General features: G+C 41.3%; 2 protein-coding genes across 9 annotated transcripts in view; one reads left to right on the top strand and one right to left on the bottom strand.

The window, feature by feature from the left end:
* Positions 1-2,263, bottom strand: part of ZDHHC6 (zinc finger DHHC-type palmitoyltransferase 6) — a 30,505-nt gene extending 28,242 nt beyond the window's left edge. For 2 of the 3 annotated variants that reach the window (XM_042460035.1, XM_042460036.1), the window contains exon 1: positions 2,175-2,263. The gene's annotated coding sequence lies outside the window, so the exon portion shown is untranslated. The remainder of the gene's footprint in view (positions 1-2,174) is intronic. The other variant, XM_042460037.1, reaches the window with a different exon arrangement.
* Positions 2,264-3,437: 1,174 nt separating this feature from the next.
* Positions 3,438-22,644, top strand: part of VTI1A (vesicle transport through interaction with t-SNAREs 1A) — a 324,341-nt gene continuing 305,134 nt past the window's right edge. For 5 of the 6 annotated variants that reach the window (XM_042457375.1, XM_042457371.1, XM_042457372.1 and 2 more), the window contains exons 1-2: positions 3,438-3,679; positions 6,108-6,166. In XM_042457375.1, the coding sequence (XP_042313309.1) occupies positions 3,586-3,679; positions 6,108-6,166 (153 nt within the window). In that variant the 5' untranslated portion in view covers positions 3,438-3,585. Of the gene's footprint in view, positions 3,680-6,107; positions 6,167-17,434; positions 17,600-22,644 lie in introns of all 6 variants that reach the window. The other variant, XM_042457374.1, reaches the window with a different exon arrangement.

The raw sequence follows: 22,644 nt of genomic DNA, 5'->3' as shown, positions 1-22,644 counted from the left end.
AATAGCATAATACATATAAAATACATAGCAATACAGGAAATGATTCAGTAAAACAGGCAACAAAAAGAACAACAAATAGTAAGCGACAATTATGCAATGCCTGGGAAGGCTTCTCTGAACAGGATGGTTTTCAACTCCGTTTTGAAGTTGGTTAAAGAAGTGATGGCTCTTGCTTGTGGGGGAAGAAGGTTCCAGGAGTGAGGGGCAGCAAGTGAAAAGGGGCGAATCCGGGATGGGGCAGAGGAAATCCTGGGCTGAAACCAGAACGGAGGGCCCTAGTGGGAAGGTGAGGAGAAAGAAGGTCTGATAAGTAAGGAGGGGCCAGTCCATGGAGGGCTTTAAATGTCAACAGCAGGAGCTTGTACTGAATACGGAAAGGGAGGGGGAGCCAGTGAAGGGATGCCAACACAGGAGAGATGTGGTCAGAGCAGTGGGTGGAAGTGATAATGCGTGCAGCTGAATGCTGGACAGAAATTAAAGGACGGAGGTGAGAAAGAGGAAGCCCAGCCAGGAGGATGTTACAGTAATCAAATCGTGAGATCACTAGGGCATGGACCAGGATCTTGGCAGTAGAGGCGGAGAGATATGGTCGGATTTTGGTAATATTGTACAAAAAGAATCTACAAGCCTTGGCTATGTTCTGGATCTGAGGGATACACGACAGAGAAGAATCAAAGATAAAACCAGGACTATAGGCTTGCTGGACTGGTTGAATAGAAATGTCATCAACAGAAACAGAAAATATCTAAGCTATTTTAGATTTTAATTTTTTGGGGAGGGTGGGATATTAGGAACCCTGGTGACGCTGTGGTTAAATGCCTGAACTGCAGCCACTCACTCACAAACCATAAGGTTGAGAGTTCAATACCAGCCAGGGGCTCAGGGTTGACTCAGCCGGGCATCCTTCCAAGATCATTAAAATCAGTACCCATCTTGTTGGGGGCAATGAGCTTATACTTTGTAAACTGCTTAGGGAGTGCTTAGTGTGGTATGATGCGGTATATAAATGAAGCTGCTGCTATCGCTATATTATTAGTAGTACTGTAGTAGTAATCGTTTTTGAATTTGTAAATCATTTGGTATCCCAATTTTTTGTTGGGGGGGAGTGGGATATAAATAAATGTAATAACAATAGTGATAAGGATAATAATGATGATGTTAATAATAGGTTATGGTGATAAGGATAATAATAATAACAATTATGATGATAATAATAATTGATGGTGCTAAGGATAATACTAATAATAATTTATGATATGATGATGATGATAATAATGATAATAATGGTAATAAATGTTTTGTATGTTTGCCATATTTTGGTGCTGGCCATGTGCCGTAATAAATTCATTCATTCATTCATAATGGTAATAAAGATAATAATTGATAATGATAATAATAATAGGTTATGATAATGAAAATAGAAACGATAATTATTATGATGATAAATGATTATTGATGATAGTAATAATTGATGATCATGATAAAATAATTGATGATGATAATGAAAGTAATAATGATAATGACGATAGTAAATGATGATTGATAATAATAATAAATAATAAATGATCATGATAATAATGATGATGATGATAATGAAAGTAATAATGATAATGATGCTAATGCTAATTGGTGATTGATAATAATAATAACAGATGATCGTGATAATTAGCTTACTTGCTAATTAGCTTACTTGCTGTTCACCGCTATGAGCTTTGGAATAGCAGTATATAAATAAAACAAATTATTAATTAATTATTATAATGATGATGATGATACTAATAACAATAATTTATGATGATAACAATAATAATAATGGTAGTAATAATATATTGTGCAGATAATAATAACAATATAAGGATAAAAATAATAATTCAATAATAATTATTCAATAATAATAATAATTCATGATAATAATAATAATAATAATAATAATAGATTATGTGGTAATGGAAATAACAATGATAATGATGATGATAGCAATCATTGATTATGGTGATCATGGTAATAATGATGATGGTGATGATGCCTTCCCGCCTGACAGCCCTTCCAGGCATAGGGCTAGTGGCTGAGGCAGGGCATCTCCTCCTCCTCTTGTGCTCCCAGCCAGGGCTTCCCTTCCAAAGAGCCAGGAGGGCTGGGCAATGGGCATCCCTCCCTCCCGCGGCCCAGCTTACCAGCTCCAGGGACTCTTCTTTCCTCCCTCCGCTCTCTCTGTCTTGCCGCTCGCCCTCCTTCCTTCCTTCCTTCCTTCCTTCCCTGGGGCACCTTGGTTGGGACCGGACGCGTTCGCCCTCCCCTTCCGCCCTGCCTTCACCCGCGCCCTGCCTCAAGAGCCTGGCAGATTGCACCAGGAAATGCCTCCCCCTCTATCAACCCATCTTGAGACCGCCTCAACTGCTATGGCATTCTGGGAAATGTAGCATTTGTGAGGCATTTATCGCCTTCTCTGTCAGAGAGAGAGGCTCTGGTGCCACAATAAACTACACTTCCCAGGATCCCACAGCACTGAGCCAGGGCAGCTTTTGCAGTGGAATAGAATAGAATAGAAGTGTTTATTGATTAGCCCTCCTCAGGCCATTTCGAAGTAACACAATAAAACACGCTATAAAACCCTCTGCGGTGTGTTTTGGATCTTTACTCCAAAAGGGTAGAAGGTCGGAATAATGGAGGACGCGTCCTGGGAAAGTGGATGATGGTTTGTTCAACTGGCTTTTGAGGATTTGATTATTCATAGATTTGATTAATATGTTCTCTCTAGGAATATCTAGGTCCTCCAGCACAACTCTATGGTCAACTTTAACCAAACATCACACTGTCGGACCTAGAGATTCCTAGAGAGAACGTTTCACTAGGCATTTGTAGCTCCTCCAGAACAACTCTATGGTCAATGTCTGTTGGACATTGACCATAGAGTTGCACTGGAGGACCTAGAGATTCCTAGAGAGGTGTCCTCTCAGGTAAAAACAGTGTCTTTGTTATCAAGGTTTTTCCATATTCACGGGGGTCTTGTGGCCCCAACCCCAGCGAATGTGGAGGGACGGCTGTACACTCTTATAGTGCTGCTATTTCACTTTAACTTCTCTGGCTGCTTCGTGTTGGATTCTGGGATTTGCAGTTGAGGGAAAGGCATTTCCAATCCTCAGCCAGAGAGCTCTTAGGCCTCACTGGACTACAAGCCCCAGAATGCAACAGAAGGAAGCAGCCAGAGCAGTAAAAGTGGAGTAGCAGCACTGGTAATAATAGTTTGGATCAGTGGCCCCACATTGTGCTCTGTGAAGGATTTTGGACTTCAGCTCCCAGAATCCCAAAATGTTGGCTGACATGGCTGAGGCTTCTGGGAGATGGAGTCCACAGCAATCTCTGAAAGAGAGAGCGGAACCCTGTGTTGCGGGTGGCGTTTCCGAGGGGGAATGTTTTCGGGTTTGCGCAACCCGGAAGTCCAGCCGTGACAGCAGCAGCTGCGGCGGCGAAGTTGAGTTGGGCGCCTGTGGCTGCGAGGGGAGAAGGTTGTGCGTCGGCCTTTGTCTTCCCCCGCTCCTTCAGCCGCTCTCTTGCCTTTCCTTCTCCTCCGCCTCCAGCGCCAGCATGTCCTCCGACTTCGAGGGCTACGAGCAGGACTTCTCGGTCCTCACCGCGGAGGTCACCAACCGCATCGGGAAGGTGCCCAAGCTGCTCGGGGGTGAGTGAGCTCCCAACTCCCAAACCAACATCCACTTCGAGACCGCTTTAACTGCAGCCCTGGCTCAGTGCTAGGGAATTATAGGAGCCGTAGTGTTTGTGAGACACTTAGAGCCTTCTCTCTCAGAGAGAGAGCGCTAGAGCCACAACAAACTACAAGTCCCAGGATTCCCTAGCACTGAGCCAGGGCTGCAGTTAAAGCGGTCTCAAACTGGGTTATTTCTGCTGCGTGGTTTTGGACCCAAGTTAAGAGGAGCAGCTAACACCCCAGAAGACAGGGTCAAAGTTCAGAATGACCTTAATAGATTAAAGCTAACAGCATGAATTTCAACGCAGAGAATGTAATGCACTGCACTTAGGTAGAAAAAGTGAAATGCATAGATAGAGGATCTATACCTAAGGAGACCCTGCGCTATGAAGGCTCAACTTCTCTATATGTTTCATCATGGGCCTTATTGCATTACACTCTTAAAACGCTGCTCTGATGCCTCCTCTTGCATTTTGGGGTTTGTAGTTCAGTGAGGCTTAAGAGCCCTCTGGATGGACATTCTAAACGCCCCACCCTAAACTACAACTCCCAGAATGCAACATGAAGTAGCCACAGTGTGTTTGCCATTGCCGTTCTCTGAGGCTGAGAGAGTGTGACCTGCTCAAGGTCCCCCAGTGGGTTTCCATAGACAAGCCACGATCAACCAGTCAATCAGTCTTTGATTCTGACCCAACAAAAGCTGGGATTCAAACCCTGATCTCCAAAGTTGTAGTCCATCCAACACACAAACTACTACGCCATGCTGGTTCTCTAACTTAAGTTAAACAAGTGTGTTGTGATTGTTGCTTGCCTTCGTGTCATTCCTGACTTATGGAGAACCTAATGCAAACCTATCATGGGGCTTTCCTGGCAAGGTTTGTTCAGAGGAGGTTTGCCTTTGTCTGCCCCTGAGGCTGAGAGAGAGTGACTTGCCCAAGGCCACACAGTGCGTTTCAGGTGCTTCATTGTTGTGTGCCTTCAAATCATTTCCTGCTTATGGCGATCGTAAGGCAAACCTATCCTAGGGTTTTCTTGACAAGTTTTTTTCAGGGGGCTTGCCTTTGCCACCCTCTGAAGCTGAGAGCGTGTGACTTGCCCAAGGTCACTCAGTGGGTTTCCATGACAGAACTGGGACTTGCACTCTGGTCTCCCAGCATCCAGACCTTTACATAACAGTAACCCTCACCAGACTATAAATCCCAGGATTTTGTAGGACAGAGTCATGGCAATTATAGCTGCTCTGATAGCCTTTAGGGCTGAAGGGCAGGATATAAATACCATAAATAGATAAATAAATAAATAAAATATAGCAAAACCAAACTGTTTTATTTATGTAGTGTGGATGCACCCCTGTTTCTTTGACTGATGTTTAGTCCACCTGCTTTGACAGGATCTTCTTTTCTACTCTCTACAGGTGGCTCCTTTAAGCACCTAAGAAAAACTTCCAGGGATCAGACATAAGTCTTGTCCAAACCTCTGTTCTGTGGCCAAAGAAAAGAATCCTTCAAGAATCCCATAAGCAGGACAAGAGGGCAGGAGCTCTGCTCCCCATCTCCCAGGCCTTAAAGCGTTTTGGTGGTTGAGTCTCAGTTTTGGAGTCCACTCATTCATTTTGCCATGTGAATGACTTGAAAGAACATTCGTCTTCAAATGTGAAATGAAGGTTTTAGTTGAATGTTGAGTGTGCCAACATGAAAGCAAAAGTCTCAGTCATCTTATGCATGCCTGCATGGAAAATCCTGCTGAACTCAGCTGGACCTACTCCCAAATTAGTGTGCAAAAGGTCCAAAACCCACTGCAGAAATAATCCAGTTTGAGACTTCTTTAACTGCCCTGGCTCAGTGCTAGGGAATCCTGGGAATTGTAGTGTATTGTGGCACCAGAGCTCTCTGACAGATAAGGTTAAATGTCTCACAAAATTACCCAGAATTCCTGACCCAGGGCAGTTAAAGATGTCTCAAATTGGATTATTTTTGCAGTATGTTTTGGACCTAAGAAACACAATTACTTCTGAGCAATGGCTTATCTGCATAGGATAGTTGCTGATTTCCAGCCTCTAGCTTCTTAAAAGCGCATAGAGACTTAAGATAGCCTATCTTCATTCATTATGAGGCTTTGCTTTATTGTTTGCTTGTTCCTCCCTTTTTTTCCTGTCCAGGTTTAAAAGCCCGTCTTGCACCTGTGTAAGTCTACTCTCCAAAAGTATGAACACTCTTATAAGGGTCCTCACATACATGCTGCCCATGTACCCACAAACAAATTTTCCTCTGCCATGTACTTCAAACAATACAACACACAAACCAAATTTTAAATTGCTTGTGAAAACTCCACTTCTCCCAAAGTAAGGTTAAGTACATCTGTGGCAGGAGAAATTGACTTTGATCTATTCTTTCATTATTAGATGAGAAGAGGCAAATGGTTTCAAATGTGGAGAAGCAGCTGGAAGAAGCAAGAGAGCTGGTAAGCTGTGGTTTCTCAGTTGCTGTTGAACTTCACAGATGGAAATGCGTTAACTGGAGACATACTACTACATATAATCAACTGGGAGACCATTTTGGCTGTTCATTGTCTATATTTGAGATTGATTATTACTTTAGTTTATTTATACGCTGCCTTTCTCCTGGCATGGGATCCAAGTCAACTTGCAATAAGACTGAAACAAGATACAAGCTAAACATCTGATAATAAAAAACTTAAAATATAATTAAACAAGTTTTCATGTTGGAACACCATTAAAATTTTAAAACTAAAATAATTCAAACTCTAACAGTAAAATTAAAAATACAGAACACACACCTCATAAAAAGGACTCTCTGCAATCAATTAGTCATTAAATGCCTGTTTGAATAAAAAGGCATTTGCCTGCTAGTGGAAGGAGAACAGAGGGATGTTCCACAGCCTGGAAGCAGCCATTGAGAAGACGTTCTCCGGTGTCCTCACCATTGAAATGAGCTGGTAGCAAGTGAAGCTGTTTACATAAGGGAGTTACTGTATATACTCATGTATAAGTCTAGAAATTTGAGTAAAAAAATTGACCCAAAAAAACTGGGCTGACTTATCCACAGGTGAATGCAAGTGCTGTACCTTAACTCAAAATAGGAATCATCTTCTGCTCTGAGTAGTGTGGCAAAAGATAAGAGCCTAGTCCATCCCAGGAGAACCTCAAAGAAGCACCAACCCTCTCTATTCCCTCCACTGTGGTGCTGTTTCTGGTGCTTTTGAATGCTTGGACAGGAAAATAGCATTCTTTGGTACATTTTCCTTTTTTTCATTCTTTACATCCTTTGTTTCATGCCCCTAGGTTTTATCCTTCACTTATACATGGGTCATATCAAAAGTCATAATTTTGGCCCCAAAACCTGCTCTTGACTTACATATGAGGTTGACTTATAGTCAAGTATATACAGTATATGTTCACTGTCACTAGCTCTGTCCACTTTGTAGATGCAGCATATTGGACTTGCTGAAGTTTCCTGTAGATCATGTTAAAGAAGTCTAAATCATTGGTTTACCCTTGTGAGCCCCATTACACATACATGTGGACATTGTGGGGTCCCTGCTCAACATTCATAATATATGAGTAAGAATATTTTGTTTGTTTAGTGTGCATATTTTCATTCACATATTTATGTATAGTAATACTCAAATATTTTTATAAGGAAATAGCTCTCCTGCTCCTCCTTCTCCTCCTTCCTCAAGCAGAGTCTCCAAGTGCCCTCTTTCCTTTCTCTTCACTTCCAAGACAGAAAAAGTTTTTGGAGGAAGAGGGAGGGATGGAGGATCAGGGCTACAAGTCTCAACAAATTTTGTGTCCTCCCCACGCCCCGGCACTCTTGCCCCACATTTGAGAACCACTGGGCTAAGTGGAATGTAATTAAGGCATATGTCACCATTGGCAGATCTGTTATGTTTAAACAACAGGCAGTGCTGATATCCTAGCTTTATTCTGGGTAAGAAGAATGTGAAGGAATCTCTTGAAAGAGAGTGGCCAAATGGGAGAGACAATAGAAATAGGATGGTGGAGATATTGAGAAGAGATAAAGGGAATAGATTGCTAAAAACCGAGATCAGAGATTTTTCTTTGCATTCTGTAGTGCATGTTCTTTTTGTGCCCCCTAGATATCCTCCCCAGATGTTTAGGGTAGCAATTCACATAAATTTTGCCAGTTGGACATACTGATGGAGGCCAGTGGAAGCTCTCTCTCTCTCTCTCTCTCTCTCTCTCTCTCTCTCTCTCTATATATATATATATATATATATATCTTCTCCTGGAACTTAAAGTATGGTATCTTACAAAAGTTAAAAGACATACAGTAATCTATCTATCTATCTATCTATCTATCTATCTATCTATCTATCTATCTATCTCCCATAGGAGAATAGTAGAAAAGTTTAAAAAGTATAATTAAACTGTCAATAAAATTAAAAGCTGATAAAAGTATGACCATTAAAAAGAAAGCAAGAAAAACATGCAGTATAGCAGATTCTGTAAAGCCTTTGCCCTGAGCAGTCAGCCCTCGAAGGCTGGAGGTTGCCAGTCCAACCTCTCCAGGAAGGGAGGTCCACAGCCCGAGAGTAGCTACTGAGAAGGCCCCCTTCCATGTTCCCAGCAGATATACCTGTGAAGTGGTGGGATAGAGAGAAGGGCCTCTTTGCTTCTTTTAGCCATAGTGAAACTCTGCTTTGTTTTAGCCAGACATTCACCACTCCGTCTACCCACTTAGACAGCTCCCCAGCTTTTTTTAGTATGCCAGGAAGGGAAGGGGTCTAACAAACTCTTTCCTTTTTGCTCTTACTTTTCCAAGAATCTTCTCCATATCTTTTGGCTGTACAAACAGAAAAGAATCCTTTATTAATGGACAAGTAGAGGCCAAAGTAACATTCTCCAGATCTGAAAATTGTTATAGCATTCAAGTCAGAGCTACCCCAGGGTATTTTATCTGCAAAATGCTAGACAAGTTATTCACAGTGTTATGGGATCTCTTATTTTGGACCAGCATGTAAAAGAATCATGATCTCTGGCCTGAGTTGCAGTCTAAAACATCTGAAGAGCACTAGGTTGAGAAAGTTTCTCTGATACTGCACCAGGTTAGGCCACATAAGTATGATAGCAACCTGTTAGACAATTTCTCAAGAGGAGTTGGAAAAGAAATAATGCAAACCATCACGTGTGGGAGTAATGTGGAAGCTTTTGTGATGATTTTTGGGCAAGAAATGATCTGACAATTCCAGGTGGCTATCTGATTGATTTGTGACCTGTGTGGTTTAGAAAGGTGGTGGTTCTGGGCTGGCTGGAGATGGGGGTGATGCAACCTATCATGTATGTAAGTGGTATGAAAGCAAAAAGAGAAAAAAAATACCTGAAAAAATTGAATTGGAGGTGGCAGTCTGGAAGCTTTGGCATTCATACCAGGGGATTTTAGTGTCCATGAAGTGGGCACATCTCCCTTTCTTTCTTCAATTCAACTGATGCTTCTTTTCTTTTCCTTTTTCTTCCTGGATCTTTATATCTCTCAGGCAGAAAAAAACAAAAGAAAAGTAGCATCAATTGAAATGAAGAAAGAAAGGGAGATTTTTTTTCAGGCATTTTTTTTCTCCTTTTGCTTTCATACAACTCACATACATGATAGGTTGCATCATCCTTTTTAATCTTTCTTAGTTGGGTTGAAGTCTGTGGTAGAGGACAAAAGGCACTCATTCTTTCAGTTGTTATGACACAATGATACAGGTGAGCTGTATAGCATGATTGGCTGGTTGCAGCAACTGGAGAAATTGCCACATGCTAACCCCCTCTTTCTAGGGGAAAGAGATGGAATATATCCCTAATAATAAATAATAATAAATTTTTTATTTCTATCCCGCTTTTTGCCAGGCAATGAAAGCGGCGTACAACAGGTTAAAATACATCCATATATTCATAATACCCCCCTTAAAACAAGATTAAACAATGTAAGATTAAAAACTACACATTAAAACCGTTTAAGCTAAATAAAAATCATCATGGGCAGAGTTTACTGAATGGGAAGTCTTATCCCTGCATCCCACATCTACTTTTGACATGCTTGGGAAGGCCTTAGATTCACTGTTATAGGAAAAAAATTACAGACAATGAATGTTCAGGGCCTGCAAGTGAACATATGTGAGATCTCAGGAATTATTTAACTTTCCCATTGTACAGGCTGAGCTAGAACAACTGATTGTAGCTGCTTGGGAAATATAACCTCCTTCTCTGCATGCATTGCGTCTGTGAATTCTCATCCAGCCGAGCTGTTCAGGTGGTGAGGAACCTTACGCAGGTACCTGCTCCCCGGAACCTATTATTAGAATATACTATAGCTCACTGTGATGTTTTAAATGATCACTTCGCAGATAAAATCTCTCTGATATGAGCCGACTTGGATGCCGGTATTATTGCAGATGCTATGGATGAGGTGTCCAGTGACTCCAAGAATAAGATCATACTGGAGTTTGAGTTTGTTAGTACTGAGGACATGGACAAAGCTTCTTGGAAGTATGAAGAAGACAACTTGCCCTCTCGACCCCTGCCCTTCATGGCTGGTCGTCCAAGGAGGAGATACACTTAGGACTCACCTAACATGCATAGTAGATGCATCTCTTAAGGAAGGCTATTTTCCATCCTGCCTAAAAGAAGCAGTAGTGCGGCCACTTCTGAAAAAGCCATCCCTAGATCCCTTGGACATGAATAATTATAGACTGGTCCCTCACCTACCATTTTTAAGCAAGGTGATTGAGAGGGCTGTTGCTCTTCAACTCCAAACAGTCTTGGATGAAACAGATTATCTAGACACATTTCAAACAGTCTTCAGGACAGGATACAGAGTGGAGACTGCTATGGTTGCCTTAGTGGATGATCTCCGCCTGAATATTGACAGGGGAAGTGTGATCCTCTTGGACCTCTCAGTGACTTTCGATATCATCAACCATGGTATCCTTCTGGAACACCTTAGAGAATTGGGGATCGAGGTTGCTGCATTGCAGGTTCTGGTCCTATCTCTCAGGTGGATTCCAGATGGTGATGCTTGGGGACAGTTGCTATTCCAAAAGGGAGCTTAAATTCATCATCCCTCAGGGCACTATCCTGTCCCCAATGCTATTTAACATCTACGTGAAACCACTGGGAGAGATAATCTGGAGGCATGGGGGGGGGTGCTATCAGTACGCTGATGACACCCAGATATATCTCTCCATGCTCCAAACCATAGCATCAACTAAGGAAGGCATCTCCCCTCTGAATGAATGTCTTTAGGCGGTAATGGGCTGGATGAGGAAAAACAGACTGAAACTGAATCCAGATAAGACAGAGGTGCTCGCTGTTAGAGGCCCTAACCCAGATATGGAGGTTTGTCACTACATGCACTTCAGCACTTTCTGACCCCATTCTCATGGGGGTGCCGAACATTCATCTATTCCCCTCACCACAGGCTAGTCCCATTGCAAAATTGGATCTGTCAATACATCTTCATGCACAAAGAATAGTTTCCTATGTCTTTGTGCACTAATAACCATTGCTAAAATTGGACCTGCAACTTCATTTCCATACACAAAGGATTTGTAATTTGTACTGACATCCTCACATACCAATGGCATATATATGTCTGTATCTGGCTTCCACTCCACCAAATGCATCTGAGGAAGTAGACTGACGTCTATGAATGCTGCCAATTTATTTCTTTCCGTTAGTCTCAAAGGTACTACAAGATCTCTCTACATACTGATTCTACAGACTAACATGGCTATATCTTTGAATTCTACCACTTTGTAAGCAGCACTTCTTTTCCCACCCAATATACCCAGTTCCATGTCATTAGAGAGTGGGGGGATAAACTAGAATGCATCCAGCTATTTTACTACAGCTAGACAAGCTGCAAGAACCCCCAAAGGCCTCATCAGATACTTTTCGCTGTACATGATACTTCTTATCAATGTGTGATTTTTTTTTAGTCATCCACCTATTAGAATAATGGAAGTGATCTTATAACAAATCAGTACAGTACTGTATATTATTTTATTTTTTTTTATTTATAAAGTTCCTTTCCCTACAAAATATTTCTAGGATGGCTTGTAATATAACACACCCACACATGCACCACTAATGGAAGAGAATGCCATTACCATTGCCTTCCCCCGAAGCTGAGACTATGTGACTTGCCCAAGGTCACCCAGTTCGGTTTCATGGCCAAGCTAGAGTTGAACCCTGGTCTGCAGAGTCAGTTCAGTGCTCAAATTACTGTTACTGAACTACAGTTGCCAGGTTTCTTCACCATTGGCTCTTTTGGCTAGAGCTAAGCAGTTAGCTTATTACTGAATCCAACAATATTTGGAGGACCACGTGGTTCCCAAACCCTATTGTAAAGAAATATAGCCAAGCCCTACAGTTGTCCCTCCACATTCACTGGGGTTAGAGGTTAAGGACCCCTGTGAATGTGGAAAACCCGCAAATAAAAAAAAAAAATTTTACTTACGAGGATACTTGTCGTGGAATTTGCAGGTCCTCCAGTGCAACTCTGTGGTCAATATCTGCCTGACGTTGATCATAGAATCATGCTAGAGGACCTACAAATGCCTAGAGAAGTGTTTTCTCTAGAAACTTCTAGGTTCTCCTGCACAATTCTATGGTCAGCATCTGACAGAATTGCGTTGGGGGACCTAGAGAGTCCTAGAGAGAACATATTAATCAAAACCTCAAATAATCAAATCCGCAGAAGTCAAAGCTGCAAATGTGGAGGGCCAACTGTAATCTGTATGTTCATTGGTAACAGACAGTAAAACCAAGCCAGCTTGGTATAGTGGTTTGAGCATTGGACTAGCACTCTGGAGACCAGAAGCTCAGCCATGGAAAGCCACAGGGTGACCTTGGGCAAGTAACACTCTCTCTAAAGACAGTACCCCTCTGAACAAATCTTGCCATGAAACCCCATGATATATTTGCAAACAGACTGTATGCAGTGATCAAAGAGCTCTGCTATATTCTGCTCTTGGAAGTCTGGACCTTTGCTTCATGCCTGTTTTTTGAACCTGAATGGAATGACAAAACAATCATGGCTGAGATCTAATTGAACACTAGCATATTGAAAAGTCCTTCTGGGATAGTAAAGTTAGATCACTGTTGCTTTCTGTTTATGTAGTGCTTGCCATGGATAAAGGAATTTCCATTTGTGTAATGAGGTCCCAGATAACTCACTGCTGTGTGGCAAAAAGCAGCCCCCCCTGCAAAACAAACCCCTCAAACAAACAAACAAAACCCTGGTGTTGCTGCAATCTGTTGTGTGAACTGTTTGATACAACTGAAATCCTGATCATTGTGTAGATAATGTTGTAAACTACAGGTTTGGCAACTGTGCAGAAGACAATAAACAGTAGACTTCTCCCGAACCACCATAGCAGACTTTATCTGAGGTTTCTCTTCCTTTTCAGCTTCATCTATAAAGTTATTTTATTGTTATCTTTTTGAGATGTCATTGGCTATTATTTTTTTAAAAGCTTTCCCAGAATAAATGGGACTTAATGCTTGCTGATTCTGTATCTCAAGTTTCATGCTGAATTGCAGAGGCGTATAAGGGTAAAACTGAAAGGGCATGAGAAGTGTTTAAAGTCTGATTGCAACTGGGAACCTTATCTCTGAGAGCAATAAATTAACAACAATCAATTCAACAGCAGTGCAGTTTGGAACAGGAACGAGAGCTATGGCTCTAATTCACATGATCTCCCATGTTTTCAAATAGAAAAATGGGTCAGAGTTATTAAATAGGAAAAACGAGTGATGTATCCTTCAGTTGTTGAGCTCCACAAGGGAATGTTTGTCCATCATATTCCTCTTGTGGATTCATTAAAGCAGTCCACATTAAATACTCTGACCTTTGACAAATCATTTAATCTGTTCTTTAGCTTCTTTGATCAACATGTAAGGATGACAATTTCATACCTCGCATAAGTGATAAAGGTAAATTATTCATTCCAAAAGGCATTGATAACTAAATAGTTATAGGACAGGCTCTCCTTCAGCCAGAGCCCTTTAAGAAAAAAGAACTCTCGTTAATGTAATACAAAAAAATGACACTGTCTCTTTGTGCTAACAAATCACTCACATCTACTTCTGTCTGCAAAATAGTCCTCCGTTTTTAAATGTTAGAATGAGCAGAAGTTAAGCTAACAGCTCATTATTTTTCCTCCTCCTTGTGTCATAATATGAACAAAATTGGCTGACTTTTCTCTAAGATTAAAAAGAATATCCTGTTTTAACATTTCCTTCCTAATGATGATCTTCATTTAATGCACTTCGTTTTTCGTTCATGCTGTTGTTTTCAGATCTTGCTGCTAACGCTTCTAGACAGGTGCTTAATGCAATTAGTGACTTTAAGCAATTACCTAACATGTTGGTGATTAATGTCAAGGCCTGCATATAAAAATCAATTTTAACAAAACTGGCTAAGAAACACAACTCATTAAAAGGGTCTCTAGAACAGGCTGCACTAAAAATCAAACCTGAAACATTGCCACCCAAAGCCTGTGCCTCTTACACACATGAGATAGGCAGGGTTGGATTTTGATGTGGACTTAGGCAGCATTACGCTTCAGGGGCTAAGATCAGAAAAGACAATTATATGCAGTGGTTCTCAGACTTTTTACCCTTGCCCCCCTTTACATATACATGTGGACATCATGCCCCCCTTGGGGTAGCATATGAATAAAAATATTTTGTTTATTTAGTATGCATACTTTCATTCACACATTCATGTATATTCATATTTTAACATTTTATAAGAAAATATCATCGTTCAAATTAGAACAGTTTTATTTAAGTAAATTCAATATTTAACTTAATGCATGTGTAAATTTTACACATAAAAATGTTTGGGGAGAGAAGGAGGAGGGATTAGGGCCTTCACGTCTCATACCCTCCTTGAGCAACTCTTGTACCCCCCTGGGGATCCCTCCCAACCATTTGAGAACCACTAATTTATAGCATTGTGCTGCAATTGCATACAGCCAGATTGTTAAGCACTTGTCTTTAATTGCTTTAGAGCATTTGCTATTTCTGGAAGAATGGTAGATATGAGGGTCAATAATTATACATGCATATTTTTTTATTAATGTCCATTCTCCTCCTAGGTCTTCTTTTCATATTTAGTATGTGTGGGGTCTTGCTGTTGATGCTTTGTGCTTCAAGTTTCCAACTTATCGCGATCCTAAAGTGTACCTATCATGGGGTTTTCTTGACAAGATTTCATAGAATCATAAAGTTGGAAAAGAGCACAAGGGCCATCCAGTGCAGGAACTCACAATCAAAGCACCCATGACAGATGTCCATGTCTTCATACCATATCTCATATTAACAGTTGATTGCTGGGATACCAGTGTCTCCCATATAAGACAGTATGCAGCAAATAGCGGACCTCTTTGACACTATCAAGTACCCTAGAGCAGTGGTGGTCCCTGGAGTAGCATTGTTCTGTAAACCATTGGCTGCTGGTCCTTTGAAAGAAAAAAAGGTGTTGTGACCAGTGAGCACACATATGGGAATGATTTCTGGCATGCGTGTGTGAAGAAGGAATTACTAATCCCCTGCACTACCCTAGAGCAATAATAGCTATGTCAGTGATGGCGAATCTTTTAGAGACCGAGTGCCCAAACTGCAATCCAAAACCCACTTTTTTTATTGCAAAGTGCCTCGTCCCTCTAGCTTTCTAGTAATTAACTCTGTGCTGGGGCAACATCATGTGTGCCTACAGAGAGGGCTCTGAGTGCCACCTCTGGCACGCGTGCCATAGGTTTGCCACTACTGAGCTATGTCATCTAACTGCTGACTTGCAGTGTACTTCCTGCCTCTAAGCATTTTTCTTCCAGTTGATGAACAGTGAAGCAGGAAGGGACGAGGGTTTCAAATAAGTTTGCAAGGATGCTTAAGAAATTATACTGCTACTAGACCGACAGTTGCAAAATATTTACAAGAAAAAAATGACTGATGTGTTTTCAAAAATGCTCTGTTGTATTCATATATCTCAGGACTGAATAATTTTTCACATAGCCTAGGATATAGAATACAATTTGTGGATCCCTCACCATCTTTAGGGGTGATGAGAACTGCAGTCTGGAACAGCCCTCTGTTCCAAGTTACACAGCACACAACCTCTATTATACATGTGGTTTAAAAAGGGCTGGCAGATGCTGACAATGCCAGTCCATTTTGATCAAGTCCATTTTACTTGAAAAGGTTAAGTAAGTGCATGTCAAAGATACTTTTTAAACCACATGTATAATAGAGGTTGTGTGCTGTAGTGTTGGGGCAGGATACTGGGAGATCAAGATTTGAATCCCTACTCAGCCATGGAAGCCCACTGAATGACCTTGGGCAAATCAATCTCAGCCTCAGAAGAAGGCAAAGGTAAATCTTTGAATAAATCTTGCCAAGAAAACCCTCTAATAGGTTCACTATAAATTGACTTGAAGGAACATAATAACAACAAACAATAAAGATGAGGTAACTAGGATTGGCTATAATTACTGATGTTGCAAAGCAGTCTTTCGTTACTTCAGTTTTTTCATATTTTCATATTAGTTTCCTTATCGTAAGTGTCTGATTTATGGGTAAGTGTACAGTGGGTCCTTGTTATCCACTGAGGTTTGGTTCCAGGACCCTCTGTGGATAACAAAATTGGTGGATGCTCAAGTTCCATTAAATAAAATGGCATAGCAAAATGGTGTCCTTATATAAAATGGAAAATCAAGGTATTCTATTTTGAATTTATACTTTAAAAAAATATTTTCAAGCCATGGATGCTTGAATCTGTGGATAAAAAAATCTGTGGATAAGGAGGGCTGACTGTCTCATTTTTTTACTGCAGTACTGTTGAATGGACAAAACAGTACAAAACTCTGCTGTGACAAAGCTTATCCACTTGATTTTTCTACATAACTAAACATGTTAGAGAAACAAAGTTCACGTTCGTGCTATGTGACTCCCAAATGAGTTCCCATACAGGCTATCTGTTAAATTAAAAACATATTTGGGATTTTAAACAACTGTTTTATACTACTGGCAGTTGGTGACCCATTACTTTCCTTGATAGTGAACTAACTTCACATCTACCTGTAACTCCCTAGCATCTCTAAAATGTCTTTCTCATCTATCATATTTGTTAAGTTCCATCAAATTGGCTTTGACTTACAGCAATCCTGTGAATAAGAGACTTCCAAGAGACCGTGTTATTAACAGCCTTGTTCAAGTTGTGCAAAATCAGGGCAGTTGCCTTTAAATTTATCAAACATTATTGTCTTACCCAGTGAATCATGTCAACTCATAATACATACAAAGCATAACAGTCTCAGTTTACTCATTTGGATTATAGTGAAAGCTCAGGCTTGATTTGTTTTTAGATTTATTTGTTCATCTTTTTGTGATTCATGATAACCTTAAAACTATGATTTTTTTAAATTTTTAAACTTTTAATGAGTTGATTCTTAACCCCTATCAGTCATCATATTACTCTGGGAGGTTTTGCTTGTGAGTCATACATTCTGGCACTGAGCCATGCTCCTCTTTAAATTTCCACACTATTCACCTATGAACTGCCACACTATTCACTTATGAACAGCCACACTATTCACCTATGAACTGAAATTTATAACTGAGGGCTGTAATAATAAAACACATATGCAGTAAGTGCACCTTTATTCCTCATTCTTTCACCCTTTACTATATTTTCACAGGCATTTTCACTGTAATCAAACTGCTAGAGAGTTTGCAGTTAGAGCAGCTGAAAGAAGATGTATGAAGAAAGCAGTATGAAAAAGAAGCCTAGGAACAAAGTGATAGACATATGGAAAGGTTTGAAGCAAAGGAAAGATAATTTACAGTGATGACTTTGCAGGACGGTATGTTTAAGAATACCACCTTAGACAGCTTTTGTTGACATAACTGTTCATTGCCTGAAAGAGGTAAATGTCATACTAGTGCAAGAGTAAAGCTGTAGCACGTTGTAATGCTAAATCTGGGCAGCTACCTTGCTAGTGAATTGCTGTATAAATGGCATGTTATTCATTTGGGCTAGCACAAGTGTAATATAATCTATTAGCAGGTAGTTAGACGGGATGGCTCTTGTGGTCTCTGTGGTCTATGATTCTAAGTAAAATACATGACAAATGTATAGAGCATAAACTCTGTGGATAAGCTCAGAATATAAAGAAACTGTGGCCCCATACAGACAGGCCAAAATAAAGCTGCTTTGGGCCACTTTGGAGGTATGCTGTTTAAATGATGCATGTGTCCTAAGAGTCCGTAAGCTGCATCAAAGCTGTGCTCCAGTCCTTAGGACTGGATTGTGGCTTTGACGTGGCTTTTGGACAAAAGTCCCTGGTCTGCCCTCCTCTCCTCTCCTCCCTTCCCTCCCTCCCTCTTAATTACCTTTTGGTGCCGCTGCCACAGGAAAAGCCGGGTGGCGGTGGCGGCAGCAGAGGCCAAGCCTCAGCCTCCTCGCCGCTGTCGTGGAAGGGCCCGATGGTGGTGCTGGAGGCCTCTTGGCCCCCAACAGCACCGCCACAGGGCCTTTCCTGCAGCGGCGGTGAGGAGGTAAAGCCACTGCGCCGGAGGCCTTCAAAGCCTCCAGCACCAGCAGCCGGCCTCCTTGAAGCCTCTGCGGAAGGGCCGGATACCGGTGTTGGAGGACAAGAAGCCCCCAGCACCGACACCAGGCCCTTCTGCGGCAGTGGCAGCGAGAACACCGGGTGACGGTGCGGGAGGCCTTGAAGGCCTCTGGCGCTGCTGTGCTCCATACCTCCTCGCCGCCGCTGCGGTAAAGGCCTGGTGGTGGTGCTGTTGGGGGCCAAGAGGCCTCCAGCACCACCATCGGGCCCTTCCATGGCGGTGGTGAGGAGGCTGAGGCTTGGCCTCTGCCGCCGCCACCCGGCTTTTCCTTCGGCGGTGGCACCAAAAAGTAAGTAAGAGGGAGGGAGGGATGGAAGCGAGGGAGGGAAGGGAGGAGAGGAGGGCAGTCCAGGGACTTTTGTCCCCAATGGTGGCGCGCGTGCACGCGTGCCGCCATTGGCAACAAGCGGGACTTGAGCATACGTAGATTTTGGTATACGCGGGGGGGGGTCCGGAATGGATCCCCCGTGTATACCAAGGGCCCACTGTATTGGCTTCTGGGTTGTTTTCTGACCCCATGGGATTTCCACTGGATTTCAGGGGTTAACTGCCCCACATCAACAGAAGTGTTTATAGATGTAGAATGAGGGATAACATCCAATACTTAAAGGGCCAGAGCCAGAAAACACATGTGCATATATGGTGCATATGAGGTTTTGAGTAGCTATCAAACCTTGTTTTATTGGGGGAGGGGAGGAAGGTTCAAGTAGAATTTCTGTGCCCTAGAGATACATAACATGCTTGTTTGCAAATGAAAACAACACAAAATCAAAAACTTTGTTAGGAACTCCAAAAATTAGGAAATTAACATAACACCTGAGGAAAACAACTGTTCTATTTATTTGTAGGAAGTCCCAGGATAAATGGTATTATGAAGCAATCTACAAATGGCAATAACAAAATATAGTCAGCCCTCCACATTCATGGCTTTGACTTTTGCAGATTTGATGATTCATAGATTTGAGTCTTAAATTGTACTGTCATGCAGCCTGCCTCTCCTGGATAGGGGAATGGATGACCTTAAAAAATCATAGAGTATTACAATTCGAAGGATCAGATAAGTATTTTGGCTGGCATGCCTATATGTTTTATAAAAAAGTTAAAGCAAACAAAGTCTTCTTTTTTCATTATATTAGAAGATTCCTGTTTAGGATCTGGCAAAAATACAAATTATACATCAGTAGAAAGATTCCATTGTGGGTCTCTACAAATGAAGCTTTTTTTCAGAGAGAAGAAATTATCCAAGATAGGTGGGCCACATATAAAGATACTTTAGTGAAAAATCCAGAAGGATCATATAAAATGTTATCTCCAGATGAATGGGCAAAGATGGGTTATAGATATTATTGGTATGTATACAGACAGGTGATGGAAAGATTCAAGATGGACTCAAAAGTTATATGGTTTTGACACAGATGAAACAGGATCTGAATTAGGGAAAATACTAATGGGAGAAAACAACAAGATTATATCGAAAATATATAAGGAATTGCTAAAAATAGATATGGAATCGGAAGTGGTAAAAGTCTGTATGATTAAATGGGGTAGGGACTGTGGGGAGCCCATTCCATTACAAGAGTGTTCAGCAATGTCAAGGGGATTCCTACATTTTGACTTCGATATAATTTTTCTTGTTTCATGCTCCTGGGTATATGCCATACTTCTTGATTTGTTTCATGGATTATGTAGTATTTATAAGAATACTTCCTATGAAAAGTAATTGAAATGATTCTAGCACTGTTTATTTGCATTCTTCTTTGTTCCTGAGTGTTCTCAAATGTCTTCACTGCATCACTTCTCAGCCTCTTGGCTAAGATCAACTGTAGTTAGAAAAAGTTTTTTTTCCTTTCCCTTGGAAATAGTTTATTTTTCCTTTCCCTTAGAAATAGGTTCTTTTCTTTAAATAGAAGAATCTATCTATATTCTGTATATACAACTGTTTAAATATACTAATGATCACCTGTTTGTGATCTAAATCTAAATGTATCTTTTAAAATATGTCTTAAGGAATTAATCTATCCTGGGAATGAAATTTTCTTTGTATCTACGAATTATATAATATCATGTTATTTGTATTTCCAATTGCAATTGCAAGTGAATTCTTTGTATCCAATGTTATAGTGTTACAGTGTTATTTACTGTTTCTATGTTAAACCCTGTATATGTAAATATTCTCTAATAAAAAACATTACTGCATATACTCTTATATACGTTGACCACATGTTAAGGTCAGGTTTTTGGGGCCAAAATTATGGAGTTTGGTATGATCCATGACTAAATTGAGGGGAAAACTTTGGGGCTATCACAGGATTCCTTGGATCCATGGCAGTTTTTTGGCACTTCTGTGCTGCAGTGGCCTGTAGTCACTTCCCTGCTGTGCCAGGGAAACACTCTGCCACTGTCACTGCCATTTTTTTCTCTCCTAGGCATTGGGAAAGGCTGTGGGAGACAGTAAAAACGGTTAGTGCTTTTTAAAGGTGGGGCTGGGATGAACTACAGTGGGAACTCCCCAGCCATAGTACTATGAAGAATTTTTGCCAAGTTGCCAAGAAGGCTTCATGGCTTCCTCACCTTCCAAAGGTGGGGAGGAGTGGGGAGGGGGCTTGAAGATGCAAAGGGTGCCCATGTCAGCTCAGTGCTCCACTTGAGCCGTAGTAAAGAGCTTTTGTTAGGTTACTAAGAAGGCTTCTTGGCTTCCCCACTTTTGTGTCTGTATGCTTAGTCCATGTTGAGAGATCCTGGAAGCAGTACCCATTCCATTTGCTCTCATCATGCCATAGCAGGGAAGGTCAAAAAGCTGCCGCTGCCACCATCACCACAGTTTTTTTGAGCAGGCATTACAAAAGCCAAGAAAAATTGTTGGACTGAAGTATGACATTGACTTGTATATAAGTTGACCCAGATTTTTTATGCTGGTATAAAGTTTTCTGCTTAAACATGAGTATATAAGGTAATCTTCACCACATCCTTTCATTACTGCCTCTGATGACATCACTACATCCACTTGGTCCCTGCTGGAGAGGATCAAGTGAGCATGCAAACCCACTTTGAAAAAGTGTTGCTGAAATTGCCCTGTGATAGGTTCACCTTAGGATCATCATTAGGGCCTGAGCAGATGGGCTTTGGTTCTGACTCAGGCCAATCCCTGGGCTGGTGTGATGATGAGCAGGAGTTTATACACTTGCCCAGTCACCACTGCACCCTGGCCTCACTGCTGCCATGTATCCATTATCTGTTGCCATTGTCAGGTGTTCTCTGAAGGCCCCCATCTGAAGGCCTGTAAGGAAAAAAAATGGGCTGCCTGGTTACACCTACATGGTCATGCGTCCCTTCCAACATCAGAGGCCACAGCAGGGGCCTTCACAGAAGATACTGCAATGGTGGCAGGTAAGGGGCTGTCTGGTCTGCTGGCTGTTGCTGCAGAGTTTCCTGGAAACTCTGCTGCAAACAATCAGTCTTTTTGGATTGGATTAAGGCCACTTTAGGCTGGGATCAGTCCAGGACTACTAGATTGCATCCAGATGGGTTGATCTTAGCCTGGGGCTAACATCCTGCATCATCTGGACAGGTTGACACCAGGCCAGGGGAACATGGGCCTTCTGACCCATGTGTGCAGGCTCTTAGAAAGCACTTGAAACCATGTAAGTCTGAAAGCTTTTTTTTTTTTTAAACTAGTTAAGCATGCAATTCTTAGCTAATACACAGAAAGATAGTTGTGGCTAGATGTGTGCTTAATTCTCCTTCAGGCATTCTGTTTTAGGAACATGACTAGTAGGTAATCACTTCCTTTCCACACTGTACTGTAAGTTAGTAAGGAACTTAGCATTAAAAGTTTCATAAATGACCTGATTCTAGGTTTGATCTTTCTTATGTAGTAGAGTAGCCCACTTCCTCTAGATCAGGAGTAGGGAATGTGTGACCTTACATAAGTTGTAAGACTGTACCTCATCAGCTTTAGCAAGAATGGCTAATGATAAGGGATGATGCAGTCCAGCAGATGGAGGGACACACTTTTCCAAGAATAGGAAATGCCACTCATAGAGAAGGGTTTAAGGGGCAGGAGGAGGAAAAATTCTATTGATAGGTTTTAGGCTATGGAATGGATGTATTTCATATCAAGAGAATTGTCATTGTCTTATAAAATCCTAAGAAAAACTTGCCGGTCCTATTGGCATTTTTTTCTTTAGACGTCAATACCATAATATTTAGTTGCTATGATTATTACAAATATAATCTAGAACATTGATTATTCTGAAACTCATAATGAAGGCAGGCA

Source organism: Sceloporus undulatus, chromosome 3, assembly GCF_019175285.1.
Source record: "Sceloporus undulatus isolate JIND9_A2432 ecotype Alabama chromosome 3, SceUnd_v1.1, whole genome shotgun sequence".
Classification (NCBI taxonomy): Eukaryota; Metazoa; Chordata; class Lepidosauria; order Squamata; family Phrynosomatidae; genus Sceloporus; species Sceloporus undulatus.
Note: the sequence above shows the minus strand (reverse complement) of the source record. Positions and strands in the feature narration are given on the sequence as shown.